The following is a 24,996-nucleotide window of genomic DNA, read 5'->3' on the forward strand; positions in this document are numbered from 1 at the left end:
GCAGTGATGGCAACATAGGAAGAACAGGACCTTTTTGATTTAATTATAGCAAACCCCTTCCTTAATTCTCTGCTTAGATTAATATGAACATGTTCCCTTTTCCATGCATCTTTTTTCCACTTAAATTTCACATATTTTCATCTCTACTTCCCCAGGCCTCTAGCTATTGTTTCCCTTATTTCTCATTATACCCTTGCACTCTATCATACCCTTCCTCTTACCATTCCTACTCTCATTGAATTCAATTTGAAAGTACTTTATGGGCATGATTGTTTTGCATAAAATTTTGGGAAAGCATTTATGCACGCACACACACACACACACACACACACACTCACAAACAGTGACAGAAAAAAGAAAGAATACAAAAATAAATAATATTACAATATACAGTATATATTATTAAAAATTTTAACTCAGGTGCCAGTATTGTATATTAAGCTAGTATCAAATTACAATATAGCTTAGAATAGACCAGAATAAGTTTCTATGAGTGTGCAGTTCAAATATAAATGTAAACAGTTAAAATATAAATTTGTTTGTGACAGACGCATGACGGCCCTCCCCCACTAACACCTGCATTTGATCTATTCCAATTTAGGAAAAGTGGAATCTCTCCTCTCCTCTCCTCTCCAAATACAGTATATTGTGCATGTGTACTCTGAATAGTTGACTGTTGCTAGATCCTCCCAGGAGGACTGAGTAAGACAGTGCATGCTTAGGCTGAGGGCCATTAGAACTCATCCAGAAGCCTTTACTAATTCATGGTGCTCCAGTTAGAAGCAGCCTGGCTCTGTGTTTCACAAGCAGCACTGCTGCTGGGAGCCCCCATCACGCCTGCTCTCGCTTTCCCCACACCAGCTTTCATCTGCCTCTATTTCTCTCACTTGCGTACACACATTACAAGCCTTTGTTATGTTCTCTCTGCGTGTGTGCATCTTCCTATGTTGTCTATCTCTGTATCTTCCCTTCCTAAACACCAAAATTATGTTCAATCACACTTAAAACATTTCAATGTCAGCCTCTTTATAAATGGTTTGAATTCACAGGAGATATAACTTGAAAACAAAGACAAATTTGAAGAATCAACCTCTTAAACCTTGTTTTTGGGTCCTGTGGGAGGTGATGTACAGTTCCAATGACAGGGCTGTTGGGATGCCTGCAGGCTTTCCTTGCTCTAATGTAATTTTGCTGTAGTTGTTTGAACATTAAAGACTTGATAGTGACCTAGAAGTATGTTTGTGAAGAGCAACCAACACAAGACAACACACATAAATAGGTTACCCTGATTGCGTCTCTGTTGTGTGTTTTGGATGCTGGACTCCAGCTTTCAGTTATTCTGGAAACAGCATACACACGCTGGTCAACCAAGTAGATCAGAACCAAACAGCATAAACCAGCCGGACCAGCATGGAAATTCATACTTGTCTAAGCTGGCCTTTTCAGCAAGGTTATACTGTGGGGCAGATTCACTAAGAACCCATTTTTTTATACGTGCTGTCTGCGCTGGTTTAGCACCTGATTCACTAAAGCGATCATGCAGATCAGTCAATGGCACAAAACGTGCAATTCTGATCTTGTGTGACGATTCTGAGCGCTATATAGCGGGGAATGCCATAGACCACCGCAGACACCTATATCATCTCATAAACATGCCCAAAGTTTGATTGACTACACACACATCTGCATATATGCCAGGTTATAATGCTCTTCTCGATCATTATTTGATTAATCTAATTTGAAATAGATTGTGGGTTGTTAGAGAATAAGACACAGGTTTTTGCACTGAAATGACATGCATAAAAGTGCCGCAACTGGTTAGTGAATCTGCCTTTTAACCTTCAGCATCCCTGCAAACATAATGGTAATGTTGATTCAATCCACCTTTACTTCGCTTAGTAGAAAACATTTCTTGAAGAGATACCACACAATTCTTGCACATTTGTGCACCATCATCTCTCTGAAACAGATATCTCTTTTTCTCTCCACCAGTCTCTTTTCTTTCTCTTACACATCCATCCTTAATGTTCTCCACTAAACTGATTTTACATTCAAGTGTGGGAACTTCTCATGCACACAAAAAATCTTTTTAAACCTCACAAATTCACACACCCTCTCTCTCTTCCTCTCACTCTCTCCTCACCCTCATGACTAATAAATCTTTAATACATTCAAAAGAGACGGCAAATGAGAAAAATATGTTTCCGGAGAATTAGATTTACTTCCACAGAGCAAAACCTCTTACAAAACCACAATATCCACAGATCATAACTTCTACAAGGAGGTCACAGATAATCATGCTGTACTTAGAGCACTGAAGAACGCTGAATCCAATTCTCCACATTACTCCAGGAGAAAATAACCACAGAAAGAAGCTATTTGGAGAGTTCAAGCACACCTTTGAGTAAATGACCCACTTAAATACAAATGTGGTCCGCATCTCTATTGAAACTGCTGAAGAATGGTCCCTCGTCTCAGCACAAGACTGCACTCAAGCGTAGACATTAAGCAAGTTTAGAACATAAAAACCATGGGTACAAAGAAGTGCAAAGTAATTAATCAGATCAGTACATTAGCAATGATTGGTGCTAATTTGTTTACGGCTCTGGAAAAGACAGAATTTAAAGTGAGCTCACAAATTACTATGTATGTGCAAGGATAGTGGGTATCTCCTCCCCTCTAAATCTGAAGTGAGATGCTATGTGTTGGAAACCTGTTTCAATCAATGTCTATTACATAGAAAACAGTCACTCTTTCGCTCTATGACCTCCATTTCCCCTTATCTACTCCACGCTAATAATGCTTCATGTTGCTCCACTCATAACCCAGACACAACACCAGCAAATGTGCGGGGCTGCCTGAAATGTCTGGTAACTGTGACACATTGATTAGACTCCTAATTTCTCTCTGTGAAGAGACACATCTCAAAAACAATGGCAAGATGACAGCTGATTTTGCAAATAAAGTTCCTGCAATATTCTCACAGGATGAGCAGAGCTGAGAGGCAGTGTGATGCTAATAAAACTTGGGCTTGTAAGGGGCCCTCAAGTTCTACGAGGAAAGTTGAGATAATGAATGACAATAACAATTTTAACATTTTATTTCTATTAGTTTATTAGGCAAATTATTGTCATTTTTATTGCTCAAAATTAAGTTTGTTATAAACCCCCAACCATAGGAATTAAAGGAATAGTACACCAAATAATTTAATGATAAATCTGTATGACCCATTTTTGCAGAGCACAAAAGGAGGACCTTACAAATATATCAGTCTGTCTTTTCAAAATACTATGGCAGTGGATAATGCTTTACGTTAAACCTTATAAAAGGACTCAGAGTCAATGGTATTATATAAGCAGTCCATGCAATTTGTGTGCTGTATGTTATTTGTCATTGCAAATCTTGACATCTGTTACACATTTATGAGTGCATGAGAGAAACTCATTCACATTGGTGCACGTTCAAAGGTTAAAGGAATAGTTCACCCAAAAATTAGAACAGTTGTTATTTAGAGCTTAAAACATGCACTTAAGTTCTCACATTATTTTAACTCACCCGCACCATTTGTGCAACACATGTACAGTATGATACCGCAAAACATATGACTTTTTGAGGAGATTACTTTCACAGTGTTACTCTTCTAAGAAACAGGACTAACAATTTTCACCTGGCAGATGATAAAACAGGCAAAAAAAAATTTAACATCTAGGAACCAGAAAATCACAATACTCAGAGTGGGCTCTTTTGACTTGGGCCAGTGAGCAACCATCAAGTAACTCAGAAACTTAGCACCATCCTTGCTACTGCCAAAAACATATTATGACCATGGTGGTGAGTTCACTCACATTTTATCCAGAAATGTTAGTTTTTGTCTCCCAACCAAACTCAGGGTTTTATTCAACTGAGAAGACTGTATGATGAGAGGCAAGGAGAAGTGATTAGAGGCCAATGCAAAAGGTTTATTTACTGAGTCTATCAGTTGGGACTGTGAAAACGCAAAGCACAAAGGAAAGAGAGTGCCTTCGCTAAACATTTAATATGGATTCCTGTTAGCATTTAAATGCTAAAATAACAAAGAGCTGATATTGTCTGCTAAGTTTTAGAGTGAATGCGATTAATTTGAGAAGTGTGAATAAGAGGCAGAGGGAAAGATAGAGTCCAGTGATGATCCAATATGTTCCAATATCAGAAATGTTCTCCAACCGAGGCAGAGGATGTTGATTAGAAATTACAAAGTCAATGTTTTTCTGGACTGTGGAAAATTATATAGACTGGTATTTGGTAGGAAATGAGCTGGCACAAACACACACATATCATGTGTGCAGAGGAAGGGAACACTTGGACTTCAGCAGAAGAGCAACGCTAAACACCTTCTTTCACAGGAGAGCTGTCCAAATGTAGTCCCTCCATTCCTTTTTGTTTCTTAGTCACTCTCTCTTTCTCTTTCCCACTCTGTCTCTGTCTCGGATGCACATCATCCACTATCTTGGCTTGAAGGCTTAAACACAGATTATCATGACAATGCAAGAATTGCGTGTTTTAATGAATAAATCTCCATAAGTTTCCAAAAGGTGTTCTCCTGTCTCTGTCTCTCTGTTTCCCTCTGTATTTCTCTGTCTCGCTTCCTCCCAAACAAGTACTAATAAAAACACATATATGTTCTTTCCTATTACCCAACTGAAAACTGAATGAGACAGGGTCATGCAAGTCTGAAAAAAAGACAATAAGCCAGACTCGAGACACAATGTTTTGACCTAGAAAGTCTGTTTGTTTAATATGAGGGTCTGCCACTGATTGTACGTGGGTGGGCAATGGATGCTGCCTTGATATAGATGAAACAAGATAGCTGCTACAATCCATTTCCAGATCTTCAAGTCTGCAAGGACTTTTGTCTTTTAATATTATTCAGTGTTGCACCAACTTCGCTACCAAACAATTTGACAGATCCTTCGCAACTCATGAGTGTGAGGGCAGTATAGTAGCTGTGTATGAGAGGATCAGTATAATAGCTATCTTTTTGTTTGATTTTATTTTATGATTAAATCTCAAACACTACAGATATCCACTTGTCTATCCACATATAGAAAGAATAATAAGTGCCAAAGTTCATTGAACATACAAATAATGGCTGTTAATAGTGATGACATGATATATCCTTTGGATTTGAGAAAAACAAAAAACAAAGATCATCTTTTGCCTGTTGGTTATTTGGAATCAGATACATTTTCTGAGAGTCTGTAAGACTGAATATTTAATACTCAGCCCACAGCATTTTTTCATGCCTCTTTAAAATCAAGAGACCACCTTCTCTGGCACACACACACAAACACAAAATTAAAACACACAAGACAAAGACAGGCAGTTTACAGTGATTTGTGAGGCAGCATCTGAATCACAAATTATTCATTAGTGGTAAAAAGTGTGATCTGCGCCTCTGATTACAATGTCCCTATTTACTCTCATCTGGTTTCCCTGGAAACTTGTGTATTCAGTAGCACAGTTATTTCTAAGCATTCCAATGTCTGAAACACGTTTGTGGGCGTGTCCACTGAGTTACTTAAAGTGACCACACTATGAAAGCTTAATATTAATCTTTGAACACCTCCCATATCACATTTGTTCATTAGAAATTAGAGCTATTTGCTAATAAGGGTCCAGGTTAAATTTTGGCCATCGTCATGTCCTAATCCTATCCCTTTCCCTCTCGCCCAAGCTGACCCAAAATGTAACATTCTCTCTTCATTTACTCACCCCTATGCCATCCCACATGTTTATGATTTTCTTTATTCTGCAGAACACAAATGAAGACATTTAGAAGAATATCTCAGCTCTGTAGGTTCTTGCAATGTAGGTGAATGATAGCCAGAACCCAGCAAGTCGAAATAGTACATAAAGGCAGCTTAAAAGTAATCCATATGACTCGAGTGGTTAAATCCATATCTGCTGAAGTGATTGATAGTTGTTGGTGAAAAACAGATCAATATTTAAATAATTTTTTACTGTAAATCTACACTTTCACTTCCACATTCTGGTGTTTCACATTAAGCCCCCAACTGGTTAAACTCTGGTCAAAGGTGGAGATTTATAGTAAAAAAAGGGGCTTAAATACTGATCTGTTTCTCACCCACACCTATTGTATTGTTTCTAAAGACATTGATTAAACCACTGGAGTCATATGGATTATTTTTCTGCTGTGTCTTCTGATTATTTGGACCTTCTAAATTCTGGTCACCATTCACTTGCATTGTGAGGACCTATAGAGCTGATATATTCTTCTAAAAATCTTTTGGGATGGCATGAGGGTAAGTAAATGATGATAGAATTATTTTCTTTGGGTAAACTATCTATTCTACTTTTTATTTTCTCATAAATAAAGGCAAAAAGCCCATAAATTAAACTATAAATAACAAAATACACAAACATCTTTTGCTCCACACAAATTATAATTCAATCGCGATATATATATTACCATGAGCAAGATGGTGTGGGTGTCAATTTGACTCCTTTGCCCTTTGTGTCTTTCCAGGGCCTGCAATATATGCCTCCAATTTATGATTCCACAGAACCAAATTATAGCTAAGAATTCTGAGTGATGTAGTTTCTCTTGTCGTGAAACCGCTATTCAGCATTACCTTCCAATTAGCTGGAACTCTCCCGCAACACCACGGCGCCGCATGGCCATGAGCAGACTGCGCACAGTCATTCCCTCACAGAAGCAGACAACCACGCGGGCTTTGGGCAGACGCTCACGCAGTTTCTTAAGCAGACGGTCAAAGTGCTTTTCCCCAGCGTTGCTGTATATCTTATCAGAGTGGGCGATACACAGACCCTCCTCGGCTGCCAACTCCTTAAAGGCTTCCATGCCACTTTCACCATAGTTACCTGCGTTCAGACACAAAATGGATGACATTTAAAGAAAGGATTTCTTAAAACATAGAAACTAGGATGTGAACATGTGCAGCTTTATCAAAGACATGGAATGGAGGATGGATTACCGCCACTGATCCAACACACCTGTCAGACAAGTCAGAGCCCAGGATAAGAAATGGGTGACAGTTCGCTATGGCGGACACAAAATGACAGCCAGACAGGCAACTGAAAAAGACATGAAATGGAGAAATGGTCACCACCATTTAGGATACAAATGGCAGTAATAATATTAGAATGATATAACTAAAAAACGTAAATGTAAGGGAGCATTTGAGCAGAACCCAACACTGTCAGTTTTCATGACGGTTTCAAATAATAGCCTTTATTACACAGGTCTCTAATACTTGATGCTCATTAATAAATTGTGGCATTCTGCAGTCAGTTATTTTTGTATTGTGACCACAAAACTGTATTATTCACTGTTGTCCCAGAAAACTCATTTCCTACATTGTTGTGCAAGTATCATGTCTCTCATTTCACATCATGTCTTTTTTCTCACATAATAAAATTATTTATTATCTGCTGTTAGATCCTCACATGAATAATAAACTCAATAAAATCAATATTCTATGTCGATTTGTTTAGTTGATGCATTATGTATCCATGGACATTGGACCATTTTTTAAAGATGTATTGGTAAAATGTATACAAATGTATAAAGGAAAGTGTTTAAAAGCTTTTCACCATTTTTTTGTTAATTTTAAATGGTCCTGTGGTGTGACAAGTTCATTTTTAACAGAACAAATATTGCATGCGGTCTCTCAATTAAAGTTTATAAAAGTTCCACGCATAATAATTATAAAAAATTATGTTTGAAATTATTTTACGTGGAGAACAGCATAGATGTCAACTTCCCATTTATTTATCTCTTTGTTAAGTAGCCATACAATATGCTTTATAATATACAGATCTGTGATCCGTTGCAGTTTATTTTCCAGAAATGACCTGCTGAATGTACCTTAATCTTTACTTATTCCACAGGCATTTTTACTGTAATAAGACAAGTTGGATACCAATAATACTTTGTAGTGCACTCAACAATTACTGCAAATTAATGTATTAAGTCACTTGTCTTACTGTATGTATCAGAAACAGGTTGGTGCAAAAGCCTGAAGTTCATGACAGTACATTTAAAACATCTCCTATTCCATCCTATGTCTGGACTCCTGAGGGGAATTTGCTCTGAACAGGCAGCAGAGGTCTCCGCTTTTGACTGTACTCTGGAGAGAACAGTGCTACAGTCTAATCAGGAGAGATGAGTGGTGTGTGTGGTCACTGATGACTGTCTGCAGGTCTGGCTCTGTAAACAGAGTTTGTGGGTGACAACTTGAGCAGATTCAAAGTTAAGGCTTTCTGACTTCAATTTACACTCTCTTTCTCTATTGTTGTCTCCCTCTATTTTGTCTTGAAACAACTTATTTCTTTTTGGTCTTTGTGAGCGGTGGCTTTCATCATTGTGTGCAGTTTTTGCTTCTTCCCTTAGACAGACAGTTGATCTGCTTTACTATTAACAACTGCAATGTTGTTATAATTGGTTGATCATATTACTTTATTATTATTTTGGCTGTTTCTTTTTTAAATGCCTCATTTTACCTTTGTTGCTCAACATCTTATAATTAATAATAACAACTTATAAACCTTTATCTGAAAACAGACTTTTGTGTCATATCCAAGATACTGATCTAAAGACACCAAATTAATTTAATTAAACATTGATATAATATTGAACAATAAATCACCTTTAATTTAATGTTTTTTCGGGTACCCTAAAAATGTGCTAAATGTGGTGGTAACATCTAAATTAACATGTTTTATTCAAGTAAAAAAAAATATTCTGACTAAATCAATTTGATTATTTAGGTTACACCAACTAAAGTAATTTAATGGTTAAGATCAAGTAGAAATAGATGGTAACAATTGCAGGTTACCACATTTAACAGTGTTTTTTTTTTTTTTAAGACTGCCACACAACCTTGTGTCAAAATGATTCATGTTTAGATCTGCTCATTAAAATGTCTCCAAACCAGACAGTTTAATTTGGCCGGGTAATTAGTGCAATTAAGGATATCTGCTGTTACTATGGGCAACAGGCAGGACTGCCTGATGTTGTATTTGTGTGTGTGTGTGTGTGTGTGCGTGCGTGCGTGCGTGCGTGCGTGTGTGTGTGTGAGAGTTTGTGTGTTATAGTCTACAGTGCATGCCTGGTAAACTATTACATGGTCCCTTCCCCTAAGGGAAAGCCATCTTACAAATAAGAGTTTATTTAAACCCCTCAACTCATCATTATTATTTTTCCTTAAAAAAAAAATTCAACACTAACTGCTAAAAGAATTACAAGGATCCATTCCAGACAGAAGCAGAATTACATTTTGCCCTGTTATCACTACTTTATTTTATGAGTGCAGACATTTAGGGAATATAACCTTGGTCCTCTTTGACCATGTTTATTTTAACTTTGTTCCGCTACTGGATGGAATTAACATGAGTCTGTATAAAACAAAACAGAAAGTGATATGACACATTAGGACATTAATAATCACAATGTGTGGTTTAACAGTTAAGACTTCCACCTCTGGAAATATTCTTAACAAATCAAAGACTGAATTGAAAGTGATGCACACAACAATGCTGGAGGGAGCAATATAAAATGTGTGTTGTGTGTGAGAAAGGGTGAGAGAAGAGGGGATGAATACATTAGTACCCTCATTATGTATGGAGAAGCTGACTATGGAAGTAAATTCATGTCTAAGGTCTTTGAAGCATAAAAGCATGTTGAATTGCTCTAATCGAAAAAAATAAATGCATTGTATTATCAGTGCTTGCATTTAAATGTGTTGCATTTACAGTGCTTGCATTTTGGGAGGCTGAAAATTAACATTGTTTTATTTTTAAGCATTGAATATGATTTGGAACCATTTCTCAACTAATTTCATTATTAAAATTCAACAATAAATATTCACCTTTCAAAATTAATTTCCAAAATATTCAGATCATTTGAAAAAACTATCTAGGTTTTTAGAACGGTTACATTTCAGTCTGTTATATTTAGCTCAACAAAATTTGCTTCCTCAAAAGTGTGTCAATTTCAATTGGAAATTCAACCTTCCACATCCGGAAACTGCAGGAAAAGCAGCAGAGTACTGAAGCACAATCAATGATGCTATCCGTTCTCACCAGTAGGTGGTGCAATGCAATCGGTTGTTGACTGCTGAAAACCAAAGCTACAGGTAGAGAGAACAGCCGTGCACATTTTGATAGTTTGTTTTTCTAAATGGTTCATGGGTAGAAAATAGATAGATATTTGATTTGCACCTGTGAACATTTCTTAGCCTACTTCTTAGACACACCGCCTGTTTTATTTAGCTGTCAGCTATCAAAATCTCTATCAAAAGGTGTGGCGAAGCTGCGTACACAGCGTGACCTATTGGACAGCGCGGAGTGGATGCATTTACATTGTAGTTGTTAGGAATTCCTTGTCTTGTTTCACTGTTGCCCTTTGTCTGCCACCTTTGCATTCCTTAGTTTTCACTTTTGTCTTTTGGTTAGCCTTCGTGTTCACTTGTCATTGTTTAGAACTACACTTCCCAGAATCCACCTGCCATCTTCACTGCCATTTTGTTCATTGTTTTCACCTGTATCTCATTCAGTCATCACTCACTGTGTATTTAAGCCCTGCTTTTTGTTCACCCCTTGACGTTCATTGAATGTTGTTGTTAGCCTGGTATGTGTTCTCTGCCCGTGTTTTCTAGTTTTATGTTTTATTTCCCCATTGAGGGTTTTTCCTTTGTTCCCGTGTTTTGTGTTTTGCCTGTTTGTTTACTTAATAAAGTTGAACTGCGATTGGATCCGCATCTCCTCGTCTGCTTCGCTGCCTCCATTCGTAACAGAACGAACGACCAAACATGGATCCAGCGGTTCGAAAAACGAGCTGTCAGCTGCTCAGCCTTAGTCAGGGAAATCGTCCGGTGGAGGACCACATCCGCGATTTCCTCGCGATTCCGAGTGCCACCAAATTCCCTGACTCCGACCTGGTGGGGTTTTTCTGGGCGAGCCTGAACAGTGCGCTCAAGGAGCGGTTGCCACAGGCAACGCGCGGTTGGATGCTCCACGCGTTCGTGGAGGAGACTCTGCTGGCCTGCGGTTCACCGTTTACTGTGGGCGTCATCGAGGAGAACCCTGCCACTCCTCCCACAGTGGTAACTCTCCCTTCGCCCGTGGTTCGTCCCTTCACGCCTACCACGGCCAACGAGCCAGCATTGCCAGCTTCGTCCACCCGGCGGAGGAGGAGAAGAGGAAAGGCTTCTGCTCCCCAGTCTCCACCTGCCACGGTCAGCGAGCCAGAGCCCACGCATGCCCCGGTCTGCGAGCCAGAGCCCTCGTCAGCTACGGTCAGCGAGCCAGTGCCCTCGCCTGCCCCGGTCTGCGAGCCAGAGCCCTCTTCAGCTACGGTCAGCGAGCCAGAGCCCTCGCCTGCCCCAGTCTGCGGGCCAGAGCCCTCGTCAGCTACGGTCAGCGAGCCAGAACCCTCGCCTGCCCCGGTCTGCGAGCCAGAGCCCTCGTCAGCCACGGTCAGCGAACCCAAGCCAGCGCATACCACAGTCACCCAGCCAGAGCCTGTCGCCTCAGAGGTCAGTGAGCCAGTACCTGTCGCCTCAGAGATCAGTGAGCCAGTACCTGTCGCCTCAGAAGTCAGTGAGCCAGCGCATACCACAGTCAGTGAGCCAATGCCTGTCACCTCAGAGGTCAGTGAGCCAGAGCCTGTCGCCTTGGTCGCCCTTGAGCCAGCGCTGTAGCCTCGACCGTCCCTGAGCCAGCGCCTGTAGCCTCGACCGCCCCTGAGCCAGCCTGTAGCCTCGACCGTCCCTGAGCCAGCCTGTAGCCTCGACCGTCCCTGAGCCAGCCTGTAGCCTCGACCGTTCCCGGGCTAATGCCAATAGCCTGGACTGACCAAAAGCCAGCGCCAATGGTCATGCCCGTCCTAGAGCCTGCGCCTCCCGAGCTTCCCAGAGCTCCGCCTCCCGAGCTTTCCAGAGCTCCGCCTCCCGAGCTTTCCAGAGCTCCGCCTTCTGAGCTTCCTGAGCTTTCCAGAGCTCCGCCTCCCGAGCTTTCCAGAGCTCCGCCTCCCGAGCTTTCCAGAGCTCTGCCTCCCGAGCTTCCTAGAGCTCCGCCTTCCGATCCTCCCGAGCGTTCCAGAGCTCCGCCTCCCGAGCGTTCCAGAGCTCCGCCTCCCGAGCGTTCCAGAGCTCCGCCTCCCAGGGCTCCACCTCTCGAGCCTCCCAGGGCTCCGCCTCTCAAGCCTCCCAGGGCTCCGCCTCTCAAGCCTCCCAGGGCTCCGCCTCTCGAGTCTTCCAGGGCTCCTCTTGAGCCTTCCAGGGCTCCGCCTCTCAAGTCTCCCGAGCCTCCCAGGGCTCCGCCTCTCAAGTCTCCCGAGCCTCCCAGGGCTCCTCTCGAACCTCCCAGTGCTCCGCCTCTCAAGCCTCTCGAGCCTCCCAGGGCTCCACCCCTCAAGTCTCTTGAGCCTAATATAATGAAAGTACTGGCAAAAACAAAATGGGGAGCAGATTACATGGTTCTTTTGAGACTCTATAGAACACTAATTCGTTCCCGGCTGGACTATGGAAGCATAATTTATGACTCTGCCAGAGAATCATATAAGCGGATGTTGGACTCAGTACATCATCAGGGCTTACGACTCGCCTTGGGAGCATTTAGAACTTCGCCGATGCAAAGCTTGTACATCGAAGCCAATAAACCTTCACTTCAAAACAGACGATTGAAGCTTTCACTCTATCAAAATAAAGGCAAATAAAACCAACCCCGCTTATTCTTCAATCTTCAACCCACAATGTACTCCTTTGTATGAGAGCAAACCTAAAAGTATCAGATCCTTTGGTATTCGTATTAAACCTCATTTGGAGAACTTGAATATAAATTTGAACATTCTAACCCAAATACAATTCAGTTCTATATCTCCCTGGAAACTAAAGAAGCCTAATATCAATTTGGACTTGACTCATCAGAAGAAAGGGGTGACCCATCCAAATGTATATAGACAGCAATATTTGGAAATAAGAAACCAATTCCCTCCCATGTACCTATATTCACAGATGGCTCGAAGATGAAAAACAGTGTAACGGCAGCAATGGTGACTGGAAATCAACGCTATGGAATTCAGTATTCCAAAACAGTGCTCAATTTTCTCTGCTGAGGCTCGTGCTTTACTTTTAGCTTTGGAGCACATTGAAAATTCTCTGCAAAAATTTTTTATAATTTTTACTGACTCTAAATCCTGCCTTCAAGCAATGGACACTTTAAAAATTGACCATCCTTTAGTGGACTGCATCTTAACCAAAGTGGATTATCTACTAAATCAGTTCTTCAGCATTATTTTTTGCTGGGTTCCAGGACATGTTGGACTTTCAGGAAATGAACAAGCTGATGCAGCTGCTAAGGAAGCTCTTAATCAGGAAGTTAATGAATGTCAAATCCCTCCCTCAGATATCAGACCGATTATTAACCGATATATTTTAAATAAGTGGCAAGAAGAGTGGAATATGTGCAAGAACAACAAGTTGTATGTAATTCATCCGGAAATTTCAAACAGACTTTTTATCAATTTTAAAACAAGATTTGATCAAGTGGTCTACACCAGATGTCGTATAGGTCACGCTAAATCTGACCCATGCCTTTTTGCTTAAAGGTGAAGACCCAACCCTATGCATGTTTTGTAATATTCCCTTATCTGTCAAACATATTTTACTAGATTGTCCTGGTCTTAACACAAGTAGAATGCTCTTTTATGAAGTTACCTCGTTAAAGGACTTATTTAATGAGATTGTGCCTGAAAAGGTTTTGGATTTCTTATCATATATTAATCTTAAAAAAAATATTGTATAATATGACTTGCTATTTATATTTGTTTTGTTTTTATTGTATTTATATGATATTTGTTTTTTGTAATTGAATTCTTGCCATGAAAATAGCTTTGATCGCTGACATGGCATTAAATAAAACATACTACTACTCTCTTGAGCCTCCCAGGGCTCCGCCTCTCAAGCCTCTTGAGCCTCCCAGGGCTCCGCCTCTCAAGCCTCTCGAGCCTTCCAGGGCTCCGCCTCTCAAGTCTCCCGAGCCACCCAGGGCTCCTCCTCCCAAGCCTCCTAGGGCTCCGCCTCCCAGGGCTCCATCTCTCAAGTCTCTCGAGTCTGCCAGGGCTCCTCCTCCCGAGATTCCCAGGGCTCTGCCTCTCGAGCCTCCCTCTTCTCTGCCTCCTGAGCCTCCCACGGCTCTGCCCCCTGAGCCTCCCGAGCTTTCCATGGTTCCTCCTCCCTCGGCTCTGCCTCCTGAGCCTCCCACGGCTCCGCCCCCTGAGGCCTCTGAGCCTCCAGAGCCTCCCTCAGCTCCGCCTCCAGAGCCTCCCTCAGCTGAGCCTCCCGAGCCTCCTACGGCTCTGCCTCCCGAGCCTCCAGCGGCTCCGCCCCCTGAGCCTCCCAAGCTTTCCATGGTTCCTCCTCCCTCGGCTCTGCCTCCTGAGCCTCCCACGGCTCCGCCCCCTGAGGCCTCTGAGCCTCCAGAGCCTCCCTCAGCTCCGCCTCCAGAGCCTCCCTCAGCTGAGCCTCCCGAGCCTCCTGCGGCTCCGCCTCCCGAGCCTCCTGCGGCTCTGCCTCCCGAGCCTCCTATGGCTTCACCGCCAGAGCCTTCCAGGTCACCGCCTTTGTGGCCTCCTCCCAGGCCTCCTGACCCTGTTCCCGTCCTGTGGCCTTCCCCCAGGCCTCCTGACCCGGTCCCTGTCCTGTGGCCTCCTCCCAGGCCTCCTGACCCAGTGCCTGTCCTGTGGCCTCCTCCCAGGCCTCCTGACCCTGTTCCCGTCCTGTGGCCTCTTCCAAGGCCCCCTGACCCAGTCCCTGTCCTGTGGCCTCCTCCCAGACCTCCTGACCCAGTCCCTGTCCTGTGGCCTCCTCCCAGGCCTCCTGACCCAGTCCCTGTCCTGTGGCCTCCTCCCAGGCCTCCTGACCCTGTTCCCTGCCCTGTGGCCTCTTCCCAGGCCCCCTGACCCAGTCCCTGTCCTGTGGCCTCCTCCCAGGCCTCCTGACCCTGTTCCCGTCCTGTGGCCTCCTCCCAGGCCCCCAAACCCAGTCCCTGTCCTGTGGCCTCCTCCCAGGCCTCCTGACCCAGTCCCTGTCCAGTGGCCTCCTCCCAGGTTCCCCAAACCTGTCCTTGCCCGGTGGCCAGCTCCCAGACCACCTGAACCTGTCCTTGCCCTTTGTGCCCCCTTGAACTTCCTGCCTGCTATCTGTGCCCCCTTGGACTTCCTGCCTGCCATCTGTGCCTCCTTGGACTTCCTGCCTGCCATCTGTGCCCCCTTGGACTTCCTGCCTGCCATCTGTGCCCCCTTGGACTTCCTGCCTGCCCTTTGTGCCCCCTTGGACTTCCTGTCTACCCTTCGTTGCCCCTGGACTGCCTGTCTGCCCGTCGTTGCCCCCCTTGGTCTGTCTGCCCACCACAAGCTCCCCCCCCAGTCAATGGACATTTTTTGTTTTATGTTGATCGTCTGGAATCCGATCCTTGAGGGGGGGCTATGTTAGGAATTCCTTGTCTTGTTTCACTGTTGCCCTTTGTCTGCCACCTTTGCATTCCTTAGTTTTCACTTTTGTCTTTTGGTTAGCCTTCGTGTTCACTTGTCATTGTTTAGAACTACACTTCCCAGAATCCACCTGCCATCTTCACTGCCATTTTGTTCATTGTTTTCACCTGTATCTCATTCAGTCATCACTCACTGTGTATTTAAGCCCTGCTTTTTGTTCACCCCTTGTCGTTCGTTGAATGTTGTTGTTAGCCTGGTATGTGTTCCCTGCCCGTGTTTTCTAGTTTTATGTTTTATTTCCCCATTGAGGGTTTTTCCTTTGTTCCCGTGTTTTGTGTTTTGCCTGTTTGTTTACTTAATAAAGCTGAACTGCGATTGGATCCGCATCTCCTCGTCTGCTTCGCTGCCTCCATTCGTAACAGTAGTGAAGCGCAGACCAGTATATGGAATGCATTGGCTTTTAAAAATGTTTATAAAAAGATTGCAAATACATTATTCAAGTTATAACATAACTCAGATGTTTAAAGCACTGATTGCTGTGTAGTTAGGCATTACGTAAAATGTAGTAGGGCGACCTGTCCCGAATTGGAAGATTTTTTTCTCATTTCACTTATTTGTCCTTGGCTGGGTTTCCCGAGGCATTAAGTAGAACGTTAATATCACTAAAGTAGTACTTAATCATCGCTATCTAGTAGTAAAGTAAAAACTTAGTAAATTAATTTAGGAAAATAAATAAATGTGGGATGCATTTAATGAAATAGAAAATTCTGGCCCTATCTGATTATTGGAGGGTATACTGTGGTTACGGACCCTGCACCTGGACCTACTGGCCAAAGCGATCAGCACCATTTGTACTGGACAGCTCCCGGAACGAAGCACTTTAGTTCTACTTTATAACGAGCAATCTACGTTCTGGTTTGGGAAACAGGTGTTAATCCATCATAAAATAACGAGCAACGTTATTTAAGATGATCGTTAAAGCTTAAGTTGCAGTGTTATCTGGAAACCCAGTCCTTGTCTATGAAGATGCTCTTAGCTCTGTACGATTACTCCAGAGCACTCAGAAATCTACTAGCCTTTTCAGTTCTAAAGTTATGATGGATTTTGGAAACGGGAGGCAAAACTAAGATGAATCGTAAGATGTATTCTACGATCTAGGCTTACAATGCTTTTGGGAAACAAGCCCCAGAGCTACGCAGTGTGCTCACATCTGCAATTAAAAACGTGCGATTAGAAATTTGAACTCATTCACATGTGAGCAATAAGCTTTTGTTTCTATCTTGGAAAATCCACAAATGTAGCATATCAACAGCAGTGCAACAGAGAACTTGTAAAACGCGTCTGATATCTACTTTCCTATCATAAAATCTCGAATACATCTTCTGGGTGGAGGTAATGTTCCCTTTTCACCGTATCCTGCAAGAAACGTAATCCATAATTGAATGAGCTGTACACAAAAACAAGAGCAGGATATTATTCTGTTTGCCCGACAAGCCATGCATGTGAGTCCTTTATCTAGATGCTTGACTTAAAGAGAACAAGCTTAAAGATGTTGAACTTTGACACAGTAACACTGAATTCAACATGTTTCTTATGCCATGTGTTCCTCTAATAGACTATTCATATAAGTAGCTAACAGAAAATGTATTATTAATATAAAGTAAGAACATTATAATGAATATAAATGAATGTTACTAAAAATATTTATTAAAATTGTTATTTTTGTAGCGTTTACTACAAAGCAGGAAATAGGAAAATGCATATCCTTGGGTGTGTTCGAGTTTCAAAAATAGCTAGAATTTATCTTAACAAACATGGCCACAGACCATTCACAGCAAGCATGATGTAAATTGCAGCATAAATTGCAAGAGCTGTCAGAAATTTCATTCTGACTGCTGATGGCTGATGGCAGCTCGTATGAGGTGCACAGGTTTTTATCACTTTATCAGATAACAAAGTGTTGTTTAGAAGTTACAAGTCTACAACAATGAGCACCTCTGTGGAAGAACTAGTCAAAAACTTCATGACTTTTGATTAGATTTGCCAAAGCTTGCAAAAAACAGCAGTTAAGAGTACTGCTTTGATCAGATTATTAAAGTAATTATTTGAATGAGCTACCACTTTGTAGTATGTCATGCATATTATTACATAAAAAAAATAAGTCCAAAAAGAAAGTAAGTCTCCAAAAGAATTATCTAGGGCCTCTCAATGTCTAGAACCGGCACTAGATCGCGGTCACTGATTGCGGTTTAGGTAGACATAGGCCTAATGAAGTATGGTGAACACTGTTTATTAAATTAATATGTAAGTGTGGCAGGGTGGAGGGCGGGGCCGGGTCGTGATCCTGCGCGCCCGGTCCCGTATTAGGCTAATTATCTGTCCCTGAGGTTTAAAGGCCGACAGCAGAGGGCTGTGCGAGAGAGAGAGATCGTTAGCGGACATGTCCGCCATGTGTGTTTGTTTATGTGTACTGTTAAGTTTTTCATTAAAATATTATTTATGTTGAAAAGCCGGTTCTCTCCTCACGCTACTGCAATTAGACACAGGTGTTTAGACATAATTTGGCCCAGGTGTGAGCGCCCTTACCGCTTCTCTCTCCCGGACGGGCGCTTGACCACGCCCCCGCTGCCACAGTAAGATAAATTATTCCATTATTTGCTAAACATGTTTTTTTTTTTTATCTAACATTGTACCATGGTGAAAACTGAGCCTTGTTTTATTTATTGTGTTTTCTGAACTACATCAATATCTGCGTATTAATGTCCGGTGTTGAAGTAAATAATTCCAAAAATAATTCCAAAAAACAAGTACTTCTACACAGTCAAGGATTATTTAAAATAAGAAATGTATTGAGAGACAAAATTTAAATAAACGTTCAAATAATCTTATCTAGGCTAACATCTCGCAGATGCCTATCTTCATTTGTAAAAGTCAAAGCTCAGTTTTCAGCTTTTCTAATGTTAGATAATAAAAAGAAAGAAACCTGTTTCTAGGATAGGCTACAGTAGTTTGAGTTTGTCTTCTCAACATGACTTTATTGTGGAAATACTGACAAATATGGAAATTATATGTAAGCTTGTCAAGACACTGAAAGTTAATGATCACAGCATTTAATTAAATAGATAATGTTGATTTTGGTAAGACGGGGTTTCAGATTGATGCACAACTTTCTCAATGTGAATCATAATAAGGGGCTCTAATGTTGCCAACTGAATGCACACGGTATTGTAATTTTTCTATTTCATAAAATGCATCACACATTTATTACTTTTCCTAAATTACGGTTTTGAATCTGAATGTAAAACCTGGTGTAGTTTTTGTCAGTTAGTGCAAATTGTCCCTTCATTTACCTGTGCATTTGTATTCTGGATCTTGGAAAAATAATTAAGTTCTAAAATAATTTTATCACATTTTATAAATAAATATTAAGACTAATAATTTGATATATTAACAGGCCTACCAACTCCATTGATAAAAGTGTCATTAATTTGTTTAGGCAAATAAATTCATTATAATGTATCTCGGGTCTAAATAGAAAATAGATTTAGTGCTAAAAAAAATGGTTACATTTATGAATGGAAATTGTTGTTAAAGTTACAAAGAATTAAATTTTATTGTGCTTCAGTTCTTGCATACAGTTTTCCCATGGGACACCCAAAGCCTTGTTTCTGGCAATGGTTTTCCAATGAATCAAATATATCAATACAAGTTATGCAATGTTCCTTATTCTATGATAAAGTGTGAATATGCGAAAAAGATAAGTTTAAGTTGCACTTATGACTAGGCAGCACTTATAATTTACTAAGTTTTAACTTTGATAGCGATGCTTTTTGGGAAGGCTGCCGAAGAGATTAAGTACTACTTTAGTGATACTAACGATCTACTCAGTGCCTCGGGAAACCCAGCCATGGACAAATAAATTAAATGCGACAAAGCTTCCAATTCGGGACAGGTCGCCCTACTACATTATACGTAATGCCTACCTACACAGCAATCAGCGCCTTAAACATCTGAGTTATGTTATAACCTGGACAATGTATTGGCAATCTTTTTATAAACATTTTTAAAACCAATGCATTCCATATACTGGTCTGCGCTTCACTACAATGTAAATGCATCCGCTCCGCATGGTCCAATGGGTCACGCTGGGTGCGCAGCTTCGCTTTTGATAGCTGACAGCTAAATAAAACAGGTGGTGTGTCTAAGAAGTAGGCTAAGAAATGTTGCGTGCAGACGTGAGGGACATCAATAGGCTATTTCTAAAACAGACAACTAAAATTTCTCTGGCACACGTAGGTTGCAGAATCCATGCATACGCAGAAGAAAGTTGGCACGAAACCCTGTCTAGACCCTTCCCTGACTAGTATGGTTTGTGTCACAAGCATTCCTTAGTCCGGTTGTTTGATGAGAGAGATCATATTTAGTTGCAATAAAAGTTGAGCAGCGGTGGATAATTATTCTTTTGCACGGCACTGAGGAACTGATGATGAAGCGGGTTGCCCAATCAGTTGGAAGGTGTGTTTCAAATCAAATATCTGGAGTACGTCATATGTCAACACCAAATTGCATTGCACCACCTACTGGTGAGAACGGATAGCATCATTGATTGTGCTTCAGTACTCTGCTGCTTTTCCTGAAGTTCCTAGATGTGGAAGGTTGAATTTTTTGTGGAAGGTTTTGTTAAGCGAAATAAAATGGGCTGAATTTTACCAGTCAAAAAATCTAGATGGTATTTTCAAATGAACTGAATATTTTGGAATTAATTTTGGAAGGTGAATATTTATTGTTGATTTTTTCATCCTCCCCAAATGCAAGCACTGTAAATGCAACACATTTAAATGCAAGCACTGATAATTCAATGCATTTATTTTTTTCGATTAGAGCAATTCAACATGCTTTTATGTTTCAAAGACTTTAGACATGAATTTACTTCCATACTGACTGAGTCATTAAAGCATGCTATGATATTGAATGATAAAAGGTCTTTGGTCCACTAGCACTACTATAACTCTAACGGGATTAAATTAGCATTTGTTTGGGCCTAGAGAGTGGTTTAGACTAGTCACTATTTTCAGATTAGTACTTTTTTAAATGTAATCCGAATATGCATTTGAAAGAGATTTTTTTATTTATTTTTCACTCAATTTTGTGTCTATATTCAGTACCAAATTACTCACAAGTGTGTTTGCAAACGCAACACCATCGTTTTTTAAAATGTAGCATATATATATATATATATATATACACACACTCACCTAAATGATTATTAGGAATACCATACTAATACTGTGTTTGACCCCCTTTCGCCTTCAGAACTGCCTTAATTCTACGTGGCATTGATTCAACAAGGTGCTGAAAGCATTCTTTAGAAATGTTGGCCCATATTGATAGGATAGCATCTTGCAGTTGATGGAGATTTGTGGGATGCACATCCAGGGCACGAAGCTCCCGTTCCACCACATCCCAAAGATGCTCTATTGGGTTGAGATCTGGTGACTGTGGGGGCCATTTTAGTTCAGTGAACTCATTGTCATGTTCAAGAAACCAATTTGAAATGATTCAAGCTTTGTGACATGGTGCATTATCCTGCTGGAAGTAGCCATCAGAGGATGGGTACATGGTGGCCATAAACGGATGTACATGGTCAGAAACAATGCTCAGGTAGGCCGTGGCATTTAAACGATGCCCAATTGGCACTAAGGGGCCTAAAGTGTGCCAAGAAAACATCCCCCACACCATTACACCACCACCACCAGGCTGCACAGTGGTAACAAGGCATGATGGATCCATGTTCTCATTCTGTTTACGCCAAATTCTGACTCTACCATCTGAATGTCTCAACAGAAATCGAGACTCATCAGACCAGGCAACATTTTTCCAGTCTTCAACTGTCCAATTTCAGTGAGCTCTTGCAAATTGTGGCCTCTTTTTCCTATTTGTAGTGGAAATGAGTGGTACCCGGTGGGGTCTTCTGCTGTTGTAGCCCATCCGCCTCAAGGTTGTGCATGTTGTGGCTTCACAAATACTTTGCTGCATACCTCGGTTGTAACGAGTGGTTATTTCAGGCAAAGTTGCTCTTCTATCAGCTTGAATCAGTCGGCCCATTCTCCTCTGACATCTAGCATCAACAAGGCATTTTCGCCCACAGGACTGCCGCATACTGGATGTTTTTCCTTTTCACACCATTCTTTGTAAACCCTAGAAATGGTTGTGCGTGAAAATCCCAGTAACTGAGCAGATTCTGAAATACTCAGACCGGCCCGTCTGGCACCAACAACCATGCCACGCTCAAAATTGCTTAAATCACCTTTCTTTCCCATTCTGACATTCAGTTTGGAGTTCAGGAGATTGTCTTGACCAGGACCACACCCCTAAATGCATTGAAGCAACTGCCATGTGACTGGTTGATTAGATAATTGCATTAATGAGAAATTGAACAGGTGTTCCTAATAATCCTTTAGGTGAGTGTATGTATATATATATGTGTGTGTGTGTGTGTGTGTGTGTGTGTGTGTGTGTGTGTGTGTGTGTGTGTGTGTGTGTGTGTGTGTGTGTAAAGGAATAGTGAAAACAGCTAGCGAGTGACTCACCCTCTGTGTGAACTGCAGACACATATGTCCAGTTATAGTGTTTAACAATTTCCAGCATGGCACGCGCCTGCAGCGTGTCAGAGGGCACAACACGGAGGAAGTATTTAAAGAGAGTTTTGTCGCTCAGGTCTATGCTTGTGGCCGAATATGCGATCTGGGGGATATTAAACAGCTGCAGGAGATTTTGCACCTGGATGGCCACCGAGCTGGAACCAGGACCTATAACTCCAGCGATGGGCTTCTTGCTGGGGGGAGGCTGATTGGACGGCGTCCCGTCGATACACCACTTAGATCCGTCCTTATCATCCCGAATGGAGATAAGGGAATCTCGAATGAACTCGATGCTTTGCTCCAAAGCAACGGAGGAGTGCCAGCACGAGTCCCGGATCTCGCAGCCCAATGTGATGTTGGGCAGCAGGTTCGGGTCGGCGTTGATACGGTCCAAAGTAAAGAACATTGCCTCCACGCGTTGGATGCCGTACTGCTCGCGCACGTCCCCACATTTTCTTTCGGCCACGCGCTCAGCGGAGGGTTGGTGGTGCACGGAGAAGAGCGCACCGATTATCACATCACCGTCCATACGGGCGACAGAGCGGGCCGCGGCGCGTTGGGCCGCCGAATGGCCCGCCGCCCGTGGTACGATTGACCTCTTATAGATGTTTCCAGTCGCGTGAGATACAAGTGTCGGTAGAAACAGACACAGGAAAAGTGGAAAGCGTCCGCACGAGAGACAGTGCATATTCAAGTGTGCCATGTTCCACATTGTGTGACGGACAGCAGCTGTGCGGGCATTGCTTGCGAGCTGCTCGTGCCAACGGAGACTACGAGAAGTGGTCGTTCCTCTGCATTCCCAGATTTTATTAACCGACCATGATGCGCAAGAAAGAAGACATGAATGCACATTGACACCTGCTGAGAAAACATAAGAAAGAGTTAAGAAAGAGATAGGCTACCACGTAAAACACAACTGTCTACAACTAATAGGCTACAAATACACTGTCAAATCGACAATTTTTCAAATCCTTCAAATCTCAATGCAAAAGAGAAAAGAGAAAAGGTTTTGCTACCATTAAATCACTGTCCTTTAGTTCTACGTTGAGACACGTGCTCTCTGTCACTTCAAAAGCTTTCTGTGTACTATGAAGGCTAACATACGTCATTATTTGGTCTATGCGATATAACGGCATGTGAGCGAGGCTCTCGCTTGTCCAATATCAGAAAAGACTGATATAGCCATTCTCACTTCCAAGTTTTGTTTCTTTTTCACGTGTCTGCGTGAAGATACCGAGGCGGTTTCAGCACCGTGGACCGCACAAACAACCTTGTTAGTCAGTGGAAGAAACTATAAGACGCGCCTTTGTAATATGTTTCCATAGACAATTTTTGTATAACACCCAATGTGACTATACATCAAAGTACATCAAAAACTATACATTGATTTTTTTAAATTGCGCTCATTAGGCTAAAATAATTAGGCTATTTTAAATCTAAACAGTCTGAGGGAAAGTCTGAGAAAATTAAATTTCCAAAATTATGCATCATTTCAACATAGTTCTTACATTAGACATTCAGATATAAATACATGTCTTATTGCACACGTTTCTACGCCTATTGTGTCCTTTTCATTCAGCATTTGCAACCACAAGCAATAGCTTAATAGATTTTATTAAATGACAAATGAGTCGTAATAACGATGCAGTGCCTCCTCTATACTCGCATTGGGATTGCTGCACATCTGTCCGCATGCAGGTACCAGGACATATAAACAACAGGAATTCGATCGCTACGCACCTGAATCAATGACACATCTCTACCTCCTCCCGAGACAGACGGTGCGCCGATGTTATACTTCAGTTATCAGGGTGCAACCTAGCCAGTGTGCCTCTCTCTCTCTCTCTCTCTCTCTCTCTCTCTCTGTATGGTCATAGACCAGTGCTTCCCAACACGACATTGTCTCCTTAATAAAACACACCTGATTAATCTCATCAGTTCGTTAATAGAACGAATGTGTAGAAATCACGAGAATAACTTGTCATGGTTTGTGTGCACATATTATGTATACACTAATATTCTGTAAGTGGTTCGTGAAAGACAAGTTCGTTTCCATCTTTTTGCGGGTTATTAATGTATTAATATGAATGTAAAATAGCAAACGGTTATATTATAGTGAATGTAAACGAGTGGGACAAAAATTGGATATGCGTCTGTCAATGTCAAGTCAAATGTATTTAATATATCTAATGTATCACATGCAATGTAAACCTTCTAAAACCATACAAGGAAGGACACAGAAGAAACGTTAGCTGAACAGCGGCAAGCAGTACAAGGCCAACTTGAGTTGCACGTTGACCGGTGAGACTGGATGAGAAGTACAGTGAATTGGAACGGCATCAGTCACATTCAGTGAAAGGGAAAGCCACAGAGTTGGAAGTTGACCAGGTGACACTGGAAGATAAGTCCAAAACAGTGGAATGGGAGGGAGGTCAACCTTTTAAGAAAGAAGAAAGTCTACCTCAGAAATGGAAAGAGAGAGGAAAGAAAAGGACAACAGTTTCAGATTCTCAAGTTGTCAGGGAAGGTGATCATGATTGTAGATCCACAAGGCAAATAAGATGCTTACATAAGGAAGATACATAGAAACTGGAGGTCATTGCTCACATTTAAAAAAAATATTTAAAACATACTACTTTTGATCAATTTAAGAGTGCACCAAATAATTTCACGGTTGTTTTACTGGCCAGTGCAGTGAAAAAATTACTTAGTACACTTTAAGAAAACAAATCACTGTCACTAATGTAGTAATCATGGCTGACAGCGAATAAAGCAGTACTACAGTGACACTGGTAACCAACCAAAACTCGTTTTGTGTGATGCTCCACCCACACTTTGTAA

At 41.7% G+C, this 24,996-nt stretch overlaps 1 protein-coding gene across 3 annotated transcripts in view; it reads right to left on the minus strand.

Moving 5' to 3' along the window:
- LOC127624221 (metabotropic glutamate receptor 1-like) overlaps window positions 1-23,991 on the minus strand; it is a 40,941-nt gene extending 16,950 nt beyond the window's left edge. For 2 of the 3 annotated variants that reach the window (XM_052098943.1, XM_052098945.1), the window contains exons 1-3: window positions 23,896-23,991; window positions 22,105-23,013; window positions 6,633-6,882 (exon numbers count right to left, since the gene is read on the minus strand). In XM_052098943.1, the coding sequence (XP_051954903.1) occupies window positions 6,633-6,882; window positions 22,105-22,867 (1,013 nt within the window). In that variant the 5' untranslated portion in view covers window positions 22,868-23,013; window positions 23,896-23,991. Of the gene's footprint in view, window positions 1-6,632; window positions 6,883-22,104; window positions 23,017-23,895 lie in introns of all 3 variants that reach the window. The other variant, XM_052098944.1, reaches the window with a different exon arrangement.
- Window positions 23,992-24,996: the final 1,005 nt, after the last annotated feature.

This window comes from Xyrauchen texanus, chromosome 30, assembly GCF_025860055.1.
Source record: "Xyrauchen texanus isolate HMW12.3.18 chromosome 30, RBS_HiC_50CHRs, whole genome shotgun sequence".
NCBI lineage: Eukaryota > Metazoa > Chordata > Actinopteri > Cypriniformes > Catostomidae > Xyrauchen > Xyrauchen texanus.